The following is a 23,956-nucleotide window of genomic DNA, read 5'->3' as shown; positions in this document are numbered from 1 at the left end:
TATCTCACTGGGATAAATAAAAGTCGCGTATTTCAAACATGTTAGATGGTCAAAATTTAATTTCCCGTGAGTTCGTTCCCATCAAATATTTATTTTGTTCTATTGCATAGAGTTCGGTGAAAATTACAAAAATCCTCATTATGGAGAAATTTGTACTTGAGTATGGTTAGATGAGAAAAAAAAGTATAATAATGTAGCTTCCCCACTTTCACGATATTGTTAATACCGAAATCATTACAGCCCTCCAAAAATTGGAAAAAAAAAATCAAAGCATTACATATTAAATAACGCGTACTAGAAAATTTTCTTAATCACCTAAGAATTTTTCCCCCTCATGGGAAAGAGAGAGTTGTGATATGAAAAGGCAGATTCCATTTCGATTGTAGGGTATAGCTGCAAAAACAACCATACATATATTATTAATGAATAATTATATAGTACTATAACTATAATATAATAATAATGCACAAGCAACAATAATAATTAGATAATAAAAAATAAATAATAATCAATTTGCAAGTTAATTAAGCTTTTCCTCCTTATTCTCCTCCCTATAAATGCTTTAACTTAGAGCTCCTATGTAACCATGTTCTCATCAACCCTCTTTCCTAAATAATAATTAGCCTTCATCACACACTGATAAGAGAGAGAGAGAGAGAGAGAATGGAGTTGTATGACCATGATTTCTTGGATGAGTTAATGTCACTAAGAAGAGAAACATGGGAAAGCACAAATAATAATCCATGTGATGAAGAAGGAAACTACCAATTACTCTTCTCAAATAATAATGGGTGGGATAATAGTGGCGGTTTTGATCATCAAAATTATTACTCATCACCTTCTTCTATTTTTGTTCCAAACTCCTCTTATTCTTGTTCTTCTTCTTCTTACCAAGAAGTTCCTCAAAATTGCAACGATTATTATTGTGACACTACCTTCAATGAAATCTATAGTTCCTTGCTTGAAGAATTCTCAGCACCACAGATCAATAATAGTGACACTACTACTCCACCACCAATACTAATGAGTGATCATCAAGAGGATTATAATAATAGTAATAATAATGAGAATCCATTATTGGTGTCTATGTTGGTGGAAGAAGAGCTTCAAAGCTTGGAGATGCAAAGAGAGTGCAAAATGGAGGCAAGTCAATCATCTTCTCCTCCTGTTTTCAACTCGGAAAGGAAGAACAATAATAGAGCAAAGAAGGTTGAGGGCCAACCCTCCAAGAATCTAATGGCTGAGAGGAGAAGAAGGAAGAGATTGAATGATAGGCTCTCCATGCTTAGATCAATTGTCCCTAAGATTAGCAAGGTAATTATAATTATATTAATCATTAATTAACCATCATTTATTATTATTATTTTTTTTAAAAATACGAAGCCTAGTTCCGGCTAAAAACATAAAATTACTATTTTGTTAGGTAGACAATGATTTTTGTAAACAATGTGAACAATAGATTCTAAAATTAATCCAATAAAATAAAAAAACACTCCACTCCCAAATTATCTTTTAAACCTTAACATTAGAATGACCATCGGCACATCTAGCAAATTGAACATCCAGCTATTGTTAATTGTGCACGAGTAAATCGAATCAAAAGAAATAACCATCCAATTAAGAATAATCAACATAATCATTTGCATACCTATTAAATTGAACATCCGACATATCCATTGTTCACGTTGTTTAGTATTTTCATTGTCTCTCTATACTTTTCCATAAAATTAAACATGCTAAATCCAACTAATACAAACATCCTATTTCAACAATTGCAAATACAAACTAAGTAAAATAAACACCAAAAGCATAAAGATTTATTATTATCTATAAAAATTTCTAATATACATATCTGTATTTTTGGTTAGTAATCAGACTCTTATTCTAATCAGATTTTGGATCATAATTTTGGTTGTTGAATGGTTTAATTTACTCAGATGGACAGAACATCTATACTTGGTGACACCATTGATTACATGAAGGAACTACTAGACAAGATCAATACTTTGAAACAAGAAATCCAAGTGGTGGATGACTCAAATGGCATTTTATCCAATGATATACACCCAAATGATATTTTAGTGAGAAATTCTCCCAAGGTACATGAACTTAATTGAAGAATAATTATGAGTGGATTTGTGAGTGTAATTACAAAATTATTTATTTAACATATATACAGTTTGATGTGGAGAGGAGGAATAATAATGGAGACACAAGAGTTGAGATCTGTTGTGGTGGGAAGCCAGGGATGTTGCTATCTACAGTCAACACTTTGGAAGCATTGGGTCTTGACATTCAACACTGTGTTATAAGCTGTTTCAATGACTTCACAATGCAAGCTTCTTGCTCAGAGGTTATATATAACTACGCTACTTACACTTTACTAAAATTCATATCATATTTTTTATTATTTAATCACATTTTTTAATTTAAAAAATTAAAATAAAAATTATTACTAATTTTTTTTTAAAAAATACAACTTTAGGTTTAGCAACTACCAACACTTAAAATTAAAGTTGTATAATTATCATAGTCACTATAACTAAGCAGTAGAATAGACCGTATCGTACTATATATATCTATATTATATCTTACTTATTTCAAAGTAATTTAGCCAAAATTGTGGTGTTTACAGGTTTTGAATTCTCAGTATGCATGCATATGTAAATAGTGTTGAGTAGCAGTGAATTAAATTATTTAATCAATTTTGTTGTGATCCTACAGGAGTTGGAGCAGAAGAGAATGGTGAGTTCTGAAGATATAAAGCAAGCACTGTTTAGGACCGCAGGATATGGAGGGAGATGTTTCTGATAATACAACAATTATTACTATTATTAATCATCATTACAAGAAAAAAAACAAAAGTGAATGCAGCAAGTGCACCTAAGCTGCTGTATGTGTATAGAAGAGGAGTTTTGATGGGTAGCTTATTATTATTATTATTATAGTGTCTATTGAGATTTACAAGTAGGGAATAAAGCTTGGTTTAATTTGTTTCTTAGCTTTAATTTCTTAGTCTTTTTTTACGGAAGTAATAATTGATTTAATTTCTTCAATAGTAGCATCATTGTAACATAGCTTTCAAATTATATATATCCCTAGCTAGTAGCTACTTATGATTCATGTTTATATTATCGTTCGTTCTCTAGTACTCTAACATATGACTATTAGAAAAGGCAATAATTTGAACAAATTATTATGAACTCGTGATTAATTAATTTTTTTAGCTAATAATAGATTAATCATATAAGTTCATCTGGGTGGTGTTAATAATTATTGTATATATGTCAGGGGGACTATATATATAAGTCAAGCAAAAAATGTAGATCTGCCTTTTTAATTTCATTCTCTTTATAGCTTAGTATGGCTTGTATATGCAAAATTAAAGAATGAACACATTTTTCTATAGAATCTTGTGACAACGATAATGTTTATTGTATGATTTTTCTTTTCTTTTCCTTTCTTTCTTTTCTTTTTTTTTTTTTAAATAGAAAAAGAATCAGACCTTGCGTGCCAACTGCCAAGAGTATAAATTGGAATTTATTGGTGGTTGTAATCGTTTCATGAATCACACATAAGACACCAACAGAACTATCAATATAAAAAAGAGAAAGAAAAAAGAAAGGTAAAATAATTACACTTTATAGGTATTTAATTAAGAAGCATCATAAGACAAATTAATTAAGAGTGTTTTTTATTCACGGTATTTTTCAATCCGACATGCTAAAGATTGATTTGCAACATATCTTAACTCTATTTAAGGGTCTGTCGTTGACCAATAAATTGCTACATATATAAGGCAGGATTCATACTCTTAACACTTGTTTGAATAGACGAGTAAACTAATCACTCGGCCAATCTAAATTAATTACAAATTAAGAGTGATATTTCCATTTTTTTAGTGCTATATTTTATTTCTAAATTCTTATAATTTTTTCTTAGGGATACAAAATATTATTTTGAAAGAAAAAGCTTAGCACTCTAAGTAGAGCATATATCAAACAAAGGACAAACATGAATAAAGAAATTAAACTAAAAGCAACGCATATGTCATCTTCACCATAGTCATCAACAATATGAGTTAAGCACCACACTACTCTCTAGAACAACAAAAAGTTCCAGCAACACAGTGTATTGTACCACATCTGTTGTCTTGTTCTAAAATATGATATCATTCATACGTAGCCAGATATTCCATATAACTGAGAAGAAGCCAACTAACCATTTTTTGCTCAACTCTTTTCTCAATGGCATGGTCCTCCAACATTTAGTGATCCACATGCACACCACATACATATGCCAAGAATACTCACAAGTAACAAACAAGTGTTGTACTGTTTTAACATTCTTGCTACACAGAATACATAAATTATCACTTTGTTCAATGATATCCAATTTGCTCAGCCAGTCCTTAGTATTAACTCGGCCTACTAGCACAAATCAGATAAACAACTCAACTCAAGGCGGAACTAGTCCTTTCTAGATTTTATTTGTGAATCTGTAGCTAAGTATATCATCTACCAAAGTATCTTATTACAGAACTTCACAAATATCCACTCTATCCCATCCCAAAATTCACAATCTCCAATTACAGATCTCCTTTGGTTTGAAATCAAGAAGATTCTCGAAAAGGGATCTTTCAGCTATTCTGCTTAGAGCCATGTATCGTCTCGAAATCTGGTTGATCTACCATCCCCTACTTCCATAAAGGCTATTAATCATCTTCTCTCTGACATGTTACTCCTTTATTTGCAGTTGATATATGTTTCTCCACAGACCCCTTTTACTGATAATATTTGAGTTGACAACAACTGATTAGGATTCAAGTTATTATATGAGCATATAATCTTCTTCCATAATGAATAATCCTCTTTTGAAAATCTCCATCACCATTTAAACAACAAAGCAGTATTACGAACAACCAAATCTTCACTCCCAACTCTCCAAGTTTCTTTGGTGTCTGTGTCATCTCCCACTTTAAAAGAGCTAAACTAGGTCGTCCTCTTCCTTCCTCAAAAGAACCTCCTTTGCAATGAAATTATTATTCGCGCAACTGCAATTGGCATCTTATACAGACTCAAATAAAAAATAGTTAAAGTATTGATGATTGACTTAATGAGAACCATCTTTCTAGCTTTACTAAGGACCTTTGATTTTCACAAGCTAAGTGTCTCTTCCACATTATCTATTACTGGCTTCCAAATTTTTACTAACCTCGACTTTGCTCCCAGGTTAATACCAAGGTACCTCACTGGTAAAGCTGCCGCCTAACACCCCAATAGCTGACACATCCATTCAATCCACTCCTAACTGCAATTCACTAGTATCAAACTGCATTTCTCAAAATTAATACTCAACCCAAACATCATTTCAAAATACCTTAGAAGTCTCTTATAATTTTTTACTGCCTCCTCTTTCGGTGGATAGAATAATATAGTGTTATCAGTAAATCGTAGAGATGATAACGCTATATTATCCCTACCCACTAAGAGTGGAGATATATATTCGCCTGTTTCTTATCGCCTCCCCAATCATCTTATTCAACACATCCACTATAAGAATGAACAAAAATGGCAAAGATGGATCTCCTTGACAAAGCCCCTCGTCATCTTGAATGGTTTCGATGGTGACCACTAACCATAATAGAGATAGATGCCAACCTAATACACTCTCTTATCCATGCTCTCCATCTTCTATTGAACCCCATCTTTTCTAGCACAATATCAACAAAGCTCCACTTAATTCTATCATAGGCTTTTTAGAAATCTATTTTGGTGATTGTTGATGCCTTCTTCTTCAATTTCAACCATTGCACGATTTCACATATAATTAAAGTTTCCACCATGTATCTTTCTCCCCTTAACAAAGGAACTTTGTGATTTTTCAACTAAATTTGGCATTACACTCCTCATTCTTCTCATCAAAACTTTAGATATAATCTTATAAACATATCCAACCATGCTGATAGGTGGTATGGAATTTTGAATACCACAACTGAATCGGCAAATGCACCGGGTCATACCAAGTAATACCTCAAGTGAGTGAGGGTCGATCCCATAAGGATTAATGGACCAAGAAACAATGGTTGAATGAGTCACTTAGTCAGACAAGCAGAAAGGAGTGTTTTAGGGTTCAAATTACATTAAATAGTAAATCAGGAGTATAGAAAGCAAGCAGTAAATTTGATGTGAAAATAATGTGAGAGAACATTTAAGGTTTTAGAGGTATTTATTTTTCCAGATTTATATTTCTTACCAACTATTTTAATCATACAAGATCTAATTCATGGCAAACCCTAATTGACTAAATCCTAATTCCTTAGTAATTTAGTCTCTTCTAACCTAATCAATCACCAATTCCTTAGTCACTTAATATAGATTAAAGGGTTAAGTCCAGTTCTAGTTTATTAGCCACAAAAACCTTAATTACTCAAATATAAGAGGATTATATATCACATATCCTGTTAAGTCCAGGTAATTAGTGATTTAGGAGGAATTACTTTCAAGCTATTATTCAAGTGAGTTAACTTTTTCAAGAATCAACAAGAATTCATGTAGAACAAGAGTTATTTTCTAATACACTCAAATTCATAAGATGAAAAATGAAAGTAATCCTTGAATTTAGATCAATACAATAATTAAAATAGAGTGATAATAGTATTAATCTATAGAATAAACAGAGCTCCTAACCTTAACAATGGAGGTTTAGTTGCTCATGACTCAGAAAAAAGTTAGGGTTCAAAAGTGTGTAAAGTGTAGAATCAGGTAGAAGAGAGGAGATAGCTCGAAGGGCTAAATCTTTTTCCTTTTTATATCTAACCTAATTTGATTTGAAAATAAAATAGAATAATAAATTCTAAACCTAAAAGAATGTGTTTTGAAATAATAATAACCAAAAGAAAATAAAATAAAACTAAATATTAATGAAAATTTAAGCCAACAAAGCATTCCTTGAAAATCATATTTGCGCTACTGGCGCTAAAGGCTAGACTTGGCGTTTAGCGCCACTGAGGTAGAGAGTTTCTAGTCTTGCTGTCTTCCTGGCGCTAAACGCCAGATTCAGCGTTTAGCGCTGATAGTGTGAAATTCTGGGTGCACTTTACGAGGTCTTTCGTGCTAAACGCCAAGTAGTAGCGTTTAGCGCCAACTCAAAAGAGCGCTTGCACACAGTACGAGGCACTTGCCGCCAAACGCCAGGCAACAGCGTTTAGCGCCAGCTTGGCAGCATCAAATTTCTTCCTTTTTCTTCTGCACGAATTCTGCTAAACTTGCCCATATTTTTCCTAATACAAATAAAACGACAATGCGCCTCAAAGTAGCATCCAAATAGGCTTCAAGCACTAAAATCTTAATAAAACTCAATAAATTTACATCTAAAATAGTAAGAAAATATAGAAAAGATGCTCACGCATCAATAAGTTTAAGGTCTTTATCTTTTTCCCCCAACAAATTTCGGAGTCAAAGCTACCCATGTAACATTAGAGTCTACTGGTAACATTGTTGTCTCAAAAAAACTCATCACAGCTGTAGTAAATTCCATTCCAATCTCCTCCCAACACATTTTTTTGTAAAAGTTATGTTATATCCATCACTACCTAGAGCCTTAGATGATTTATAACCCCAAACTACCTCTTTCATTTCCTTCACCGACAGCATCACCTCTAGCACTTCAGCTTCCTCCATCTTTATCCAATTGATTAAATCATCACTAAAGCTAATACTTGGAGAAGATATTTGGTGGTACAAGTTTTTATAAAAGTCTCTAATTACAACCTTGATCCTCGCATGATTCCCCACCAATCTCCCATTAATCACCAATGTCTCAATCCAGTTATTCCTTCTTCTCGCCAAAGTAATGTTAGTGAAAGTATCTTGTGTTCCTATCCATCTCCTTAGCATGTCGAGATCTAAATAATTGCTTCCAGTGAATATCCTGTCTAACATACCACTTCTCACAATACCTAACTAACGTATTTCTCCTTGCCTCCACTGTACCATCATAAATCCTGCTACTAACCATACCATCTACCTTTTTTTTTTTTTATCTCATCTTCGAACTTCTTTATCTTCTCAGTTATATCTCTAAAGTGTTGCTTATGCCATCTATCCAGAATTAAAGAGAGGAATATATAATTATTTTCTAACTAATACTCTATCCATATTAAAAGAAAAAAAAGTTTAGAACATTTAAGTGTAAGACGTATGGCTAACCAAACTATATATACTTTATAATAATTGATGTGTGATACATCGATGAATATGAGATCACATAATTTCTCCTATCGTATATTACAAATATCTTTTGATAGGGTCGGTAAATTTAAAACCGAAAAGCAATAAATCAGATTCATACGTTATAGCTCGGCCCTTGTATGTTATGACACTCAAACGTCATAATTCGAATTCACATAAGATAGGTATCATAACGACCTAATATATAATAATTGTCTTTCAATGAAAATAATTGCCAAACCGTAACAACCCCGCTCTACCTTATGTATAAAAGGTACGACCTCTTATCTTTGGAGATATGAAAAAATATACAATACTGACTTAAGCATCGGAGTGCCTTTTGCAGGTACACTCTCCCTTTTTGTTTGTTCTCTCTAAAAAGTGATACACTTCTGGACGAAAAGCTCGGGCTTTCAAGCCTATAGCTCGGTGTTGAGACAACAGCTCGGCATCGACTGTCAGGAACCGAGTTACATCCAGGTTACTCACCCAAGAACAATTAGCACCCACCGTGGGGCTGAGATATAACCCTCTTTTCCTTTTTTGGCCTCAAAACTTTCGTGTCCATCCATGGCTGATCTACTTCCTTTGACACCTTCCGAACTCCTTCGCATGGTAACTGAGCTACAACAAGAAAATCAACGTATGGCGAAGGAAAAGGATGGCGAACTAGATCGCTGAGTTAACTAATGCTCGGATTGAAAATAATGGTGATCGTAATGAGAGAACAGAGGAGGTGACAAACCCCAATTTGACGGTTTGTTTTGTATTGAATTTAGAGCATCTTGATAACCTTTTGTCACATTTAGCCTAGGAATTAGCATGATTTTGTTATCTCTCCCATATTTGTGCTTAAGTGTAAAAACATGCTTTTTAAGCCTTATTTTGATGAATTCTAGTTCTTCTTTGATTCCATAAGATGCTTTGATGTGTTTGCTAGTAATTTCAGGATTGAAATAGGCTAGGCATGGATCAAAGGAAGCAAGGAAGGAAGCATACAAGTGGAGAGAAGCATAAAAAGTCAAAGAAGCAAAGTCAGCCATGCACGCGCACGCACACAAGGCGCTCGCGCGCACATCGCAGAATTAGCCAGGGACGCGCACGCGTAATGTGCGCGCATGCGTCGATGAGGGCACATGACCTCACTAATGCAACACGTGCCTGGCGATTTGAGAGGGTTTCTGAACCCATTTTTGGCGCCAAATTGCTAAGGGAAAGGAATAAAACGATGAAGGATTAAGGGGAAGGCATCATTTTATCATCCCCAACCACTTTTCACTTTTAGTTTAGAGTTTTAGAGAGAGAAGCTCTCTCTTCTCTCTAGAATTAGGATTAGGAATTAGGGTTAGATTAGGATCTCATAGTTCTAGGTTTAATTCAAGTCTCCTTCTACTTCTACCTTCAATTGACGATTGCTACACTTTGGTTCTTCTCTCTCTCCCTATTCTCTTGTTGTAATTTCTCTTATTTTGTTTCTAGGTTTTGTAATCATGATACTCTTGCTCTCTTTATTTCTTTCAATAATGCAATTTGAGGTAATTCGTGATAATTGTGATTTCCTTGATTGTTGTTGTTAATTCTTTACATTCAATTGTAGTTAGAATTCATTCTTGTTGTGATTGACTATACTTTTATTTTGTGCCTTCCAAGTGTTTGATTAAATGCTTGGAAGAATTTTAGACTAGGATTTTATGTTCTTGGCTTGAGAAGGTAACTTAGGATTTATTGAGTCACTAGTGTCCAATTGATCGATAGTTGATAGCCATTAACTCTAGCCTTCATTAATCCAATTAGTGGAAAGCTAGGACTTATGGACTAGGATTGATATAACTCATTCGACTTTCCTTTGTTAATCGATTTAAGGATGACTAAGTGGGATTAATCCTTGCAACTACCATACTTGTGGCTAGTGATAGTGATGAAGACCCTTGACAACCAAACCTTGCCAAGACCATTTTGTGAATAAAGTTTTTCCTACCATTTACTATTCACATTCCTCATCCAAAACCCCAAAATAAACAAGTCCATAACCAATAACAAGAATACTACCCTGCAAGTCCTTTGAGAGACGACCCGAGGTTTAAATACTTCGGTTTATAGATTTTAGGGGTTTGTTACTTGTGACAAACAAATTTTTGTATGAAAGGATTATTGTTGGTTTAGAAGCTATACTTTACAACGAGAATTCATTTGTGAAATTCTATACCATCAAAAATCCATTCGTCAAAATGGCGCCGTTGCCGGGGAATTGCAATGGTGTTATGTTATTGGTTATTGTATATATGTGAATATTATGAATATATTTGCCTTTTGCTTCTTTGTTAGTTCTTACTAGTTTTTAGGATTTAATTTTCTTGCTTCTTATTTGATTTTATTTTTATTTTCTCTTGCTATCATGAATTCTCACTTTGGCTATGAGTGTGATTACAACTATGTTGTAGGTAATGGGGGCTACAATGAAGATGTGTATCAAGAATGGGATAACCAAAGGTGGGAAGAGCCACATGCACATGATCAATCTTCATGGCAACAACCTCCACCAATACACTATGAAGAAGAGCCATTCTTTGATGCATATCAATCTAATGGCTATGGTGAACTCCCTTGTGACTTTCAAGAACCACCGCCATATGCCTATGAGCCGTACCCTCAACATAACCCTCAACCATACTCAAAAGCCACTTTTCACCAACCACCTTCATATGACCCTCATTCGTATCTACCATTACAACAACCGTATGAGCCATATGAACCACATATAGAGCCACCACCATCTCAACATCACCACTTCCAAGAGCCACCCCCTCCATGTTATTACCAAGATGAACCACCTCAATTGTATGAAAATTTTCAACCACAAATGTATGAAAATTTTCAACCACAAGATGAATACCACTTTCCACCACAACCCCCCATGGAAGAATATTCATGTCCATCAATCCAAGAGCCATATGATCCTAATCATATTATCCAAGAGGAACAAGAGTCAAGGGATCGTCTCAAGGAAGCATTGGATCAATTTCAAGCAACCATGGAGTGTGTTGTGCAACAAGTGGAAAGAGTGGAAATTATTGAACCACCACAACTCTACCAAGAAGAACCACCTTCCTACTATGAACCCTTCCCCCAAATTGATGAACCCTTCCATCCACCCCAACCTCCAATGGATGACATCCTTGATGTTCTTGTTCAAGGACAAGAGGAAATGAAAAGGGATGTGCAACAATTCACGGCCGCCTTGGATGAGGTGGTAAACCGGTTAGCATCCCAATGCTTGAACTCTCAAGGAACTCCCATGGCTACATGTGGGGAATCAAATGAAGAGCATAACATAAAAGAGAGATTGGTGGAGAATGAGGGAAGTTGCTTTGTATTGGAACAATTGGAGGAAGCTATGATTATTGAAGAAAGGGAAGAATTGGTTGAAGACTTAGGAGATGCGGAGCCTCCATGGGAATCTAGAATTGAAGAAAACCCCTCCAAGATGATTGAAATTGATGCTAGGAAGGAAAGTGCACACCTTCCAAGACATATTCCATATGAAGATTTGGATGGGATAGAGCAAGAAGTGAGTTCCCTTGGTGATGAAGATCAAGCATCAAACCTTAGTGGTGAAGAATCCTTTGAGCATGAAGAACCTTCTCCCAACAAGATGGAAAGCAATGTGGAGGTAAATTTTTCTTACCCTCCCATTTATGACTTGAGTAGGAGGAAAGGTTTATATAAAATTGTTGAACAAAGGCTTATAATTGAGAAGTCTTGTGAAGAGGTGGAAATCCTTAGAAAAAGGAGGATGGGAATTGAATACGCTTTATCAAAACTCTTGGAGTTGTCTTTGCCTAGGTTGCCATCTACTCCTTCATTTGAGTGGGTGAAATTTATTTCTATTAGCTTTATTATCCCACTTGAATATGGTTTGCTTGAAACGGATGGCCAACTTAGGGAGCTTTGTGGGATGAAGCGTAAACGAAAAAGGTTTTGTGGTTGGCGTTGCAAATCAAGGCTCATTATGGTTGATGCATCAAACATGAGATATAAAGGTTGGAATAGTGCTCAATTAGATGGGTCTAGGAGGATTGTTGGCCACTATATAGAGAATTCATCTTGTTCACCACCCGGTTGGACTTATAATGATGATCAACCTCAAGACGGGTGTGAAAACAAAGTGTGAGATCCCGGATTACAAGAAGAGGATCAACTTTGGGAGCCCCAAGCTTGTGAAGAACTCCATCAAGACTTGGCTCAATCCATGAAGAATCTTGGGGCACAATGGAGAACCAAGCATTGGTGGGAGTTCCAAGATGAATACAAGCACAAGCCACCTTGATGAGGAGCTCCCCATAAGTCCAACTTAAGGACAATAAACAAAAGTGCTAGGTGGGAGACAACCCACCATGGTAAAATCCTTTCATTTTCTCTTTTGTATATATTGGTAGAATTAGCTTAATTTCATGTTTTGTTTAGTTAGTTGAGTATGTTTGGTAGTTTAAGTATGTTAAATAAGGTTTTATGGTGTTTTGGTAGCTGTTTGGAGGTTTGGAATGCTTGGATTGGTGCAAAAACATAGAAAAAAAAATTTTCAAAAACAGAGCACCATCCACGCGTACGCGTACATGGTGCGTACGCGCACTTACAGCATTTCCGACCATCCACGCGCGCGCGCCATGCCTGCGTACGCGTGGATTGAGAAGTTCCAACCTCCATACATTTTCCAGAGAGTTGTGCCTGCGCCGCGCCAACATTGTGCCTTTCGCACAAACCAACTCGCGCGTACGCGCACATGACGCATACGCGCCACTCTCGAAATAAGCCAACGACGCGCGCGTGCCATGCGTGCGTGCGCGTGGATGCCCTTTCTTCCATCCATTTCTTTTCTTCTCCTCCTTCCATTTCTCCCTTTTTCCTTTCTCCTCCTTTCTCCTACCCCTCATCCAACACTTCCAAACACCATTGACAACCATTTATTTTAGTTAACAAATTAGTTAGTTAGTTAGTTGATTAGTTAGTTTTAGTTTAGTTTTCATTTTATTTTCTCTCTTTTCATCATAAGTGTTGGAGTATTGACTTTGTTTACTATACATTGCTATATCCCTTATTGCCTAAATGCTATTTTAGCATGAATGTTTTTTGATAATCTTTGTTGGATTCTATGATTGAGGTTATATTTTGTTACTTGGTTTTGAGTTCTTCATGCTTACCTTTTGAAAAAATACCAAGTGATGAGAATTGTCTTCGAGCTTATAACTCTTTTGAATTGCATGTTGTAGCTAGCCACCATGTGATTTGGATCCTTTTCCCTCGATTAGGCAACCTCTTGATGGATGATGTTGTGCATTTACCTTAATGCATTGTGTTCATGATTATATCCATCCATATGTTTGACTTGAATGCTTTCATGCTTCTCTAATGCTTGTCTTACCTTACAAGCTTACTTAAAGCATCTCAAGCACACTAGGATAAGTGAAGTGCATGCTTCTTTTGTGACATAGCTTTTATGCTAATGTGTCTTCTAAACCGCGCAATTTAGAATTCACACACCTAATATTTCTTAATGTCACACTAATTCACTCACTCAATTCTAGTGATTTACCTCATTCCAACAATGTATGCTTCCTTGCTTTTATATCTTCTCATCTTATGGTGTTATATTTTTGTTTTTCATAACGAATGCACCACAAGCAACCATGGAAGCGGAAGAAAGAACACATAGCAATCCGGAGAGTCGCCGTACCCCCTTGCTCATCTTTGAGTGCACCGAGGACGGTGCAAACTTTTAAGTATGGGGAGGTCGTCCGACCGGTCGGCGATTTTGGGTGACAAATTTCTAATCCCAACACTTTTGCATTTAATTTTAGGTTCTTAGGATTCTTACTTTCATTTTCTTATTTTTTGCATATGTATACACAATAAGCTTAGTCAAAATAATGAGAATTTTTCAAGATTTCTATCTATAGGGCATGTCAATTGATTTGAGTGAAAACTTTTCATAGAACTTGCTTGAATTATATATACTGTGGAACATGTTTTGAGCTAAGAACACAAGCTTGTGAGATTTGAGCCTAATGATGTGGTTACATCTTATAACCACTTATTTTTCTTTCTTGTGTGCATTATTCTCTTTCTATGATTGTAATCTTTGATTTGTTTGATTCTTTATGTCCATTATTTTGTGTATTCATGCATTTATATGATTGAGGCCATCATTTTATTAGCTCACTTACCCAAATAGCCTTACCTTTTATCTTCCTTTGTTAGCCAAATTTGAGCCTACGCTTAACCCACTTATTTTTATTTTAGCACATTACAAGCCTTAAAGCGAAAAACAATAATTGTCCCTTAATTTGGATCTTTGATTAGCTTAGGCTAGTGTGTGTGAGTATCATTCAAGTGTGGGAACCTTGGGACATTGGGTGAATAAAAGGGTATTTTGTATTGTTATTGAAAATATTGGGAATTGGGTACATACTCATGTATTGATCAAATGTAAAACCTTATGCATTGATGCTCTTGTATATAGAAAGAACAAAAAAATGAGAAAAACAAAAGAAAAAGAAAAGAAAAATAATATGGAAAAGAAAAAAAAAATAGAAAGTATATATGCACAAAATAAATGCATTTTGACAAATATAGGTTGACAAACCCCATTTGTAGGGTTTATCTTGTATTGATTTTTGGGGATTTTATCACCTTTTACCCATATTTATTCAAGAAATAGCATGGTTTTGTATATTCTCCTTTAATTGTGCTTGAATGTGAAAACATGCTTTTTAGGACTCAAAATAGCTAAATTTAATTCACCTTGATTCTATTAGATGCCTTGATATGTTTGTTAAGTGATTTAAGATTTAGGAGGCAAATATTAGATCAAGGGAATGAAGAAAGAAAGCATGAAAAGTTGGAGAACTCATGAAGAAATGAAAGAACCGGAAAGCTGTCAAGCCGACCTCTTTGCACTTAAACGACCATAACTTGAGCTACAGAGGTCCAATTGATGCGGTTCCAGTTGGGTTGGAAAGCTAACATCCGGGGCTTCGAAACGATATAAGATTTTCCATAGTTGCATCACGCATAGGGGCGCGCACGCGCACGGTACGCGGACGCGCCGATGGTGGCACATGACCCACTTAATGCAAACGTGGCCAGCGATTTTAGAAGCCTTGTGGGCCCAATCCAACTCATTTCTAATGCTATTTAAGCCAAGGATTGAAGGGAAATGAAGATACTTTTCATACTTTTCATACTTTAGAAGTTAGTGACCATTAGTTTAGTTTTAGCTTAGTTTAGTAGTGAGAGTTAGTTTCTAGAGAGAGAAGCTCTCACTTCTCTCTAGAATTAGGATTAGGTTTAGTTCAATAACCTTAGATCTAGATTTTAATTCATGCTTTCATCTCCTTCTACCTTTCAATTCCTTGTTGTTACATTCAATCTTCTTCTATTCTTTTGTTGTAATTTCCTTTATGTTGTTCTTATGTTTTGTTGTAGATCTACTTTTGCTCCTTCTATTTTCTTTCAATTCAATAAGAGGTAATTCATAATAAATGTGCCTTCTTTGCTTTTCTATTGTTGATCTCTTGTTTTTGTAGTTGTAGATTCCTTTAATTCTTGCATTTAATAATGTTTACTCCTCTTACACTTTATGTGTTTGTTGAAATGTCTCTTTTAGTTTTAGTGTAGATTTTGTTCCTCTTGGCCTAGGTAGAGTAATTAGTGACACTTGAGTTATCTAATTCCTTTGTTGATTGATAATTGGAGAGATTGCTAATTGGTTTGGAGTGCACTAAAGCTAGTCTTTCCTTGGGAGTTGGCTAGGACTTTCCTTTAATTAGTAAGGGTTAACTAAGTGGTAGCAATGAGCAATTCTCATCACAATTGAGAAAGATAACTAGGATAGGACTTCTAGTTCTCACACCTTACCAAGAGCCTTTTATAAGTTGTTAGTTTATTTTCATTGCCATTTACTTTTCATGCTTCTTATCCAAAACCCCAAAATAACTCATAACCAATAACAAGACACTTTATTGTAATTCCTAGGGAGAACGACCCGAGGTCCAATACTTCGGTTTATAAATTTTAGGGGTTTGTACTAGTGACAAACAACTTTTTGTATGAAAGGATTAGTGATTGGTTTAGAAGCTATACTTGCAACGAGAATTCAATTGTGAAATTCTAAACCGTCAAAAATCCAATCGTCAAAATGGCGCCGTTGCCGGGGAATTGCAATGGTGTTATGTTATTGGTTATTGTATATATGTGAATATTGTGAATATATTTGCCTTTTGCTTCTTTGTTAGTTCTTACTAGTTTTTAGGATTTAATTTTCTTGCTTCTTATTTGATTTTATTTTTATTTTCTCTTGCTATCATGAATTCTCACTTTGGCTATGAGTGTGATTACAACTATGTTGTAGGTAATGGGGGCTACAATGAAGATGTGTATCAAGAATGGGATAACCAAAGGTGGGAAGAGCCACATGCACATGATCAATCTTCATGGCAACAACCTCCACCAATACACTATGAAGAAGAGCCATTCTTTGATGCATATCAATCTAATGGCTATGGTGAACTCCCTTGTGACTTTCAAGAACCACCACCATATGCCTATGAGCCGTACCCTCAACATAACCCTCAACCATACTCAAAAGCCACTTTTGCATTTAATTTTAGGTTCTTAGGATTCTTACTTTCATTTTCTTATTTTTTGCATATGTATACACAATAAGCTTAGTCAAAATAATGAGAATTTTTCAAGATTTCTATCTATAGGGCATGTCAATTGATTTGAGTGAAAACTTTTCATAGAACTTGCTTGAATTATATATACTGTGGAACATGTTTTGAGCTAAGAACACAAGCTTGTGAGATTTGAGCCTAATGATGTGGTTACATCTTATAACCACTTATTTTTCTTTCTTGTGTGCATTATTCTCTTTCTATGATTGTAATCTTTGATTTGTTTGATTCTTTATGTCCATTATTTTGTGTATTCATGCATTTATATGATTGAGGCCATCATTTTATTAGCTCACCTACCCAAATAGTCTTACCTTTTATCTTCCTTTGTTAGCCAAATTTGAGCCTACGCTTAACCCACTTATTTTTATTTTAGCACATTACAAGCCTTAAAGCGAAAAACAATAATTGTCCCTTAATTTGGATCTTTGATTAGCTTAGGCTAGTGTGTGTGAGTATCATTCAAGTGTGGGAACCTTGGGACATTGGGTGAATAAAAGGGTATTTTGTATTGTTATTGAAAATATTGGGAATTGGGTACATACTCATGTATTGATCAAATGTAAAACCTTATGCATTGATGCTCTTGTATATAGAAAGAACAAAAAAATGAGAAAAACAAAAGAAAAAGAAAAGAAAAATAATATGGAAAAGAAAAAAAAATAGAAAAAAAAAAGAAGAAAAAAATAATAAAAAGGGGACAAAATGCCCCAAGGCAAGGTCCAATAAAATCAATGCATAAGTGTTGTGAAATGAAAAAGAAAATGCATGAGTATGTGAAAAAGTGAAGAATGGGTAGCTAGATTAGAACTTAATTGTATAGGATGTCATAGGTTAGGTGGGAAGTTTAAGCTTATCAAAGATTCAAATTTCAAGCTCACTTGACCAAATATGCATCCTACCTTGACCCTAGCCCCATTACAACCAATGAAAAAACCTCATGATACTTGTATGCATGCATGAAATAAATGTTGATTGTTAGAAGAAAAACAAATCTTGGAAAGCATGAAATAGAGGAGAATTGAGTGAATCAACCCTAAACACTTGAGCGAATAGAGTGCAAACACATCCGGTGAGGGTTTGATGCTCAATTACATGTTTTCACCTATGATCATCATTCTTCATGCAAGTTTGTAAAAAATATTTAATAACTCAATTCAATTGTGGATTAGACTTGCTAGTCCTTAGCCCTTGTGCATATATATTTCTTGGGAATTGATTTATTTTGACCAAGCACTTGCATTCATTTAGATAGTTGCATATAGGTAGATTGCATTTAGTAGATGAAAATCCATTCGTCAAAATGCCGGTTTAGTAGTAGATGAATAATATAAAAAAAAAAACTGCATTTTTGTGAATTGTATGATGGTTGAGTGAATAAGAGTTGTGAACACTAAGGGGAGCACCCAGCAAGTTTTTTCTGAAAAAAAAAAAAAGAAGAAAAAAAAAAGGGCGTAGTCGCGCGCGCACAACGTACGCGTACGCGTCTCGGTGCGCATGCACCACGAGCCACACTCTCGAGAGTTGGGCCTCTCTTGGGCAAACATTGTGCCTTGAGCCCAACCTGACCCACGCGGACGCGCACTACGTGCGGGCGCGCCACCTATTAGAACATGGAAGTTTGCGCGGACGCGCACCTGCCGCGTCCGCGCTGATTTGCTGCTACAAATGATTGGGCCAAACCCCAGAGAGTTAAGCCATTTCTGGGCTCGCTTTAGGCCCCAGGCCCAACCCGATCCGCGCGAGCGCATGCATTGCGCCAGCGCGCCATTTCACAATTCGTCAATGTACGCAGACGCGTACATGCCGCGTGCGCGCAGGTCTGGAGCGCGACTCCCAGGCCAGTCTCCCGAGAGTTAGGCCTGGGTTGGGCCAACTCTAAGCCCCTAGCCCAACTCCATGCACGCGTGTGCGCACGGTACGCACACGCGTCCTTTCCTATTTTGCTCACCCCCGCGTAAGCGCGTTGTACGCGCACGCGTAGGGCCCACGTTCTCTCAATGGACGCAGACGCGCAAGGTGCGCGCGCGCGCCGATTCAAAAATAGGGATAACCCTAGCTCGCGAAGCACACTGCGCAGTCGCACACCCCTTTCCCCAACCTCCACCTTCTTCTTCTTCTTCTCTCCCCCAACTGCCGTCGCAGCAGCAGCGCCGTCCGCCGCCGCACGACCTACCTCCGTCACCGCCCTTGGCCATCATTTCCCTTCCCCTCTCACCACCACCCGTCCTCTCTCTCTCCCTCTCACTCCTCTCACCCATCTCGCCGTGACCGACCCCTCCGCCGCCACCCCGTCATCACTGCCGGCGGCTTCCCCCTCTCTGTTCTTCCTGCACCTCCTCCTATCCTTCTCCTCTCTCACCATCACCCTCCTCCCTCAGTTTCTCACCCCTCCGGCCAAACCACCGCGCCAGCCGTCTTCACCGCCACCGTTCACGGCGGTGCCAGGTTCTGTCTCTGCTGCCCCTACCTTATCGTCGTCCCCCTTTCCATTCTCAGTTTTTCCCGGCTCCCAGGTTCCTGCTCCATTTCTGTTATTTCTTCTTCTGTTTTTTTCTTTTATTCGTTCATTTATGTTAGTTCCTGGAATTGCATGCTAGATTAGCTACATTCAAATTTTGTATGTTAGGTTAGATAGATATAATTGCTGTTAGGTAGCTAGGGCTGGATAGAGGATTCTAGGCCTGATAATTGCTCCGTATGTGCATATCTGCTGCTTGCTTCCTTGGGTACGGTGTGTTAGTTTTGGGTTGATATTCCATGCAATATGTGTTGCCAGATAATATTTGTTTGCTGCTGTGCGTGATTGATATTATTTTTTGTGCTAATTGTGCCATTTTGCTATCCGGGAACGTCCAATTTTAAGCCGGAATGCTGCCCAATTTTCAAGGAAATTAGTTTCATTTTGATCTTTATTTCAGTTTTGGGCAAATTTCTGTTTCCCTTTTTGACTTCCCGGATTTGCAAAATCATTGTGAACATGAACCGCAACTTCTCGTTCAATTGAGCCTATATATCATCATATCGCTAATCCACTTTTCTAACTTACTAATTTCTTTAACCATTTCACTTCCACTCACCTTTAACCCTCTTTAACAATTCTTTCAAAAATATGATGATATTATTGCCTTTTGAATATGAGATGTTGCCTTTAATGAGGATTACAGTCTTCGTTCATTCACTTATGCTTACTTGTTCACTTTTACGTATTCAGTGCAACATCATGATTGCTCTTTGATATTTGTCTCCTGAACATGCCTTCTTTGTTACATGCTAAATGCTTTATATATTCTATCTTATTTTTCAGGATGTCAGATAAAGGAAAAACTATAGCCTCTGCTTCCAAAAAAAGGAAGCGCTCCAAAACCTCTACACCCCCACCATCCGCTAACTATGCGAGGAATCCGCTGAATGAGGAAGAGAAAGAAAATCAGTTACTCCCGTCCACTGATCCAACCAAATTTCCAAATCTCTACTGCGAGCTACGCCTCTCCCGTTATGCAAAGAAGAATCTGAATATTGAGAAGAAGCTGAATCTTCCCAATGATGTGAGGCGTGCCATAAACGCCCGTATTTCTGAGCTGGGCTTGGATTTCGTCGATAGGGACTTGGGACGGATTAACATCTCGTGGGTCAAGGAATTTTACTGCAATTTCTTTCGACCGGGCTTGGATTCAGTATTCTTGAGGGGTAGAGAGATCATGATCACTGAGGATGCCTTGAGGGATGCACTGCTCTGCAGAGTTGGCACTCCTGAGACTTGTGCCTACCAGCAGGCAGAGGTAGCTCTCCTCTCCATGACTTTCGACTATGAGGCACTTAGGCGCGTGATTGCCACACCAGATGCTTCTTGGGTGATGGATTCGAGCAACACAAAGCCCAAGGGCATGCTATTTGCACATCTGACTAGGGAGGCTAGGACTTGGCAACAAATATTTGCCCACTATGTCTTCCCTACCACTCACTTTTCGGAGATTCCGATGGATATGCTGGTCTTGATTGGGTGTGTCATGGAAGGGAAGGAGGTATATTTCCCCCGACTGATTCGGCATAGCATGTGGAGAGCTCATATTCGCGGCTTGTTACCGTTTCCCACACTGGTTACTAGCTTAGCTGAGCTAGCTGATGTCCCGTGGGAGGACGATGACGTGACACCACCACCTCCAGACGACGACGACAAGGAAGTTACTATTCCCTGGGGTGTGTGGGTGCACGAGAGGCCACCGACCAGCCGCCGTTCTCGAGCTAGAGCGGCAGTCGAGGCAGCTACACCATCTTCTTTACGAGCAGCCCCACCTCCTTCAGCACCCGAGCCCACTTACCTATTGGTTCAGCGTCTGTTTCGGTTCTTGGAGCGCGAGAGGCTTCATGTCAGACGCCGACTAGATCGGATGGATCAGGCACTCATCTCCCTTGGCGCTGAGTTACCTCCGCTTCCAGACTCTCCGACCTCCGATGAGCAGGATCATCAGGAGGAGGACGCGGAGGCACCGGTTCAGCAGGATGCCCCTGACACGACAGAGCCGCCACAGACTCAGGAGGAGCCGGTCCCACAGCCACAGCCACAGTCGGAGCCAGAGCCTATCGTTGTACCTCCCACTGACTCTCCGGTTTAGCATCGAGGACGATGCTTGGTTTTAAGTGTGGGGAGGGCACCGGTAGCACTATTTGGGAACCGGTGAACTTTTCGGCCTAGTTATCTCATTTTGCACATCTTTGTATATATTTTGATGCATTCCTAGTTCACTTTGGATACTCTTATTGCTTATTTTGGATTTTAGATATTTTGATGCTTTTGGATATTTTTAGATGTTAGATTCCGTACTTTTAGTTGGATTCTTCTTTATACATTTTGTTTATCTTTGTTTTTAGTTTGTAGTTGTGATTAGAAATCATACTTTGGATTGCAATTATTTAGTCACCCTTTTTGCATAATATATTGATTCTAAGTGAAAAAGGAAAGGGTGAACTAAGAAAATTTTTGAACTTTTCAATCACAACGATGCTTAGTCAAACATTGAGATTTTTCAAGAAGTTTAAATATAGGGCATTAACCCAATTGATTGAAAGAGACTTTTTGAAACTTGCTTGAATTTCACACCTTGTGAAGCATGTATTGAATTGAGAACACAAGCTTGTGAGACTTGAGCCTATTGATGTGGTTACATTTTATAACCACTTATTTTCCATTCTTGTGTGAAATTGTTCTCTTTCCATGATTGTGATCCTTGATTTGCTTGATTCTATATATCCGTTTATTTCTTGTGTTTGTGCATTTATATGATTGAGGCCATTCTTTCATTAGCCACTTACCCAAATGGCCAACCTTTTACTCTCCATTGTTAGCCAATTTTGAGCCTATGCTTAACCAACTTATTCTTATTTTAGCACATTACAAGCCTAAGGCGGAAAACCAATGAAAAGTCCTTGTTTGGATCTTTGATTGACCTAGGCTAGTGAGAGTGTTTTATTATTCAAAGTTGGTGAGGCTTGGGAACATTGGATGGGATAAAAAGGGGCAGTACACTTTTATGTTTAGGAATTGGGGCACATATTCATGTATTGATTAAATATAGAGACCTTATGCATTGATGCTCTTGTATTGAGTTTGAAAGAAGAAAAAGAAAAAAAAATATATGAAGAAAAGAAAAAAAAATGATGAAAAGAAAAGAAAAAAAAATGAAAAAATGATTAGAAGAGAATTGAGTGAATTAACCCTTAAACACTTGAGTGAATAGAGCGGATACACATCCGGTGAGGGTTCAAAAGTTCAATCACATGTGTTCACCCATATTATCTATATTCTTGCAAGTTTGAACTCTTTTTGACAATTCAATACAATTGTGGTTTGGACTTAGTCCTTATTGCCTAGCTCTTGTGCTTACACATGCTCTCTTGAGAATTGATTTGTTTGAACTAAGCATTTCCAATTGCTTTAGATAATCACATTTAGATAGGACTCATATAGTTTAGTTGCATTCAATAAATGTCATAACCCTTAGTTCCTTCTTATTTTAGCATGAGGACATGCTAAGGCTTAAGTGTGGGGAGGTTGACAAACCCCAATTTGACGGTTTGTTTTGTATTGAATTTAGAGCATCTTGATAACCTTTTGTCACATTTAGCCTAGGAATTAGCATGATTTTGTTATCTCTCCCATATTTGTGCTTAAGTGTAAAAACATGCTTTTTAAGCCTTATTTTGATGAATTCTAGTTCTTCTTTGATTCCATAAGATGCTTTGATGTGTTTGCTAGTAATTTCAGGATTGAAATAGGCTAGGCATGGATCAAAGGAAGCAAGGAAGGAAGCATACAAGTGGAGAGAAGCATAAAAAGTCAAAGAAGCAAAGTCAGCCATGCACGCGCACGCACACAAGGCGCTCGCGCGCACATCGCAGAATTAGCCAGGGACGCGCACGCGTAATGTGCGCGCACGCGTCGATGAGGGCACATGACCTCACTAATGCAACACGTGCCTGGCGATTTGAGAGGGTTTCTGAACCCATTTTTGGCGCCAAATTGCTAAGGAAAAGGAATAAAAGGATGAAGGATTAAGGGGAAGGCATCATTTTATCATCCCCAACCACTTTTCACTTTTAGTTTAGAGTTTTAGAGAGAGAAGCTCTCTCTTCTCTCTAGAATTAGGATTAGGAATTAGGGTTAGATTAGGATCTCATAGTTCTAGGTTTAATTCAAGTCTCCTTCTACTTCTACCTTCAATTGACGATTGCTACACTTTGGTTCTTCTCTCTCTCCCTATTCTCTTGTTGTAATTTCTCTTATTTTGTTTCTAGGTTTTGTAATCATGATACTCTTGCTCTCTTTATTTCTTTCAATAATGCAATTTGAGGTAATTCGTGATAATTGTGATTTCCTTGATTGTTGTTGTTAATTCTTTACATTCAATTGTAGTTAGAATTCATTCTTGTTGTGATTGACTATACTTTTCTTTTGTGCCTTCCAAGTGTTTGATTAAATGCTTGGAAGAATTT

The 23,956-nt window shown here is 37.1% G+C and overlaps 1 protein-coding gene across 1 annotated transcript; it reads left to right on the top strand.

Moving 5' to 3' along the window:
* The first annotated feature begins 555 nt into the window (after positions 1–555).
* LOC107609764 (uncharacterized) lies at positions 556–3,114 on the top strand. Its single transcript, XM_016311787.3, has 4 exons — positions 556–1,314; positions 1,938–2,099; positions 2,180–2,353; positions 2,725–3,114. Exons 1-4 carry the CDS (start codon positions 664–666, stop codon positions 2,809–2,811), a joined length of 1,074 nt encoding a protein of 357 aa, XP_016167273.1. The 5' UTR covers positions 556–663; the 3' UTR covers positions 2,812–3,114.
* Positions 3,115–23,956: the final 20,842 nt, after the last annotated feature.

The sequence above is a fragment of the Arachis ipaensis genome, chromosome B7, assembly GCF_059453495.1.
Source record: "Arachis ipaensis isolate K30076 ecotype BB chromosome B7, ASM5945349v1, whole genome shotgun sequence".
Lineage (NCBI taxonomy): Eukaryota > Viridiplantae > Streptophyta > Magnoliopsida > Fabales > Fabaceae > Arachis > Arachis ipaensis.
Note: the sequence above shows the minus strand (reverse complement) of the source record. Positions and strands in the feature narration are given on the sequence as shown.

What these genes read in the sequence shown, in the direction of transcription:
- LOC107609764 (XM_016311787.3), top strand. Translation starts at nt 664, where the DNA reads ATGGAGTTGTATGACCATGATTTCTTGGATGAGTTAATGTCACTAAGA. An exon ending in TTGTCCCTAAGATTAGCAAG is followed by an intron (nt 1,315 to 1,937) that starts GTAATTATAATT and finishes TAATTTACTCAG; the next exon opens with ATGGACAGAACATCTATACT. An exon ending in TAGTGAGAAATTCTCCCAAG is followed by an intron (nt 2,100 to 2,179) that starts GTACATGAACTT and finishes ACATATATACAG; the next exon opens with TTTGATGTGGAGAGGAGGAA.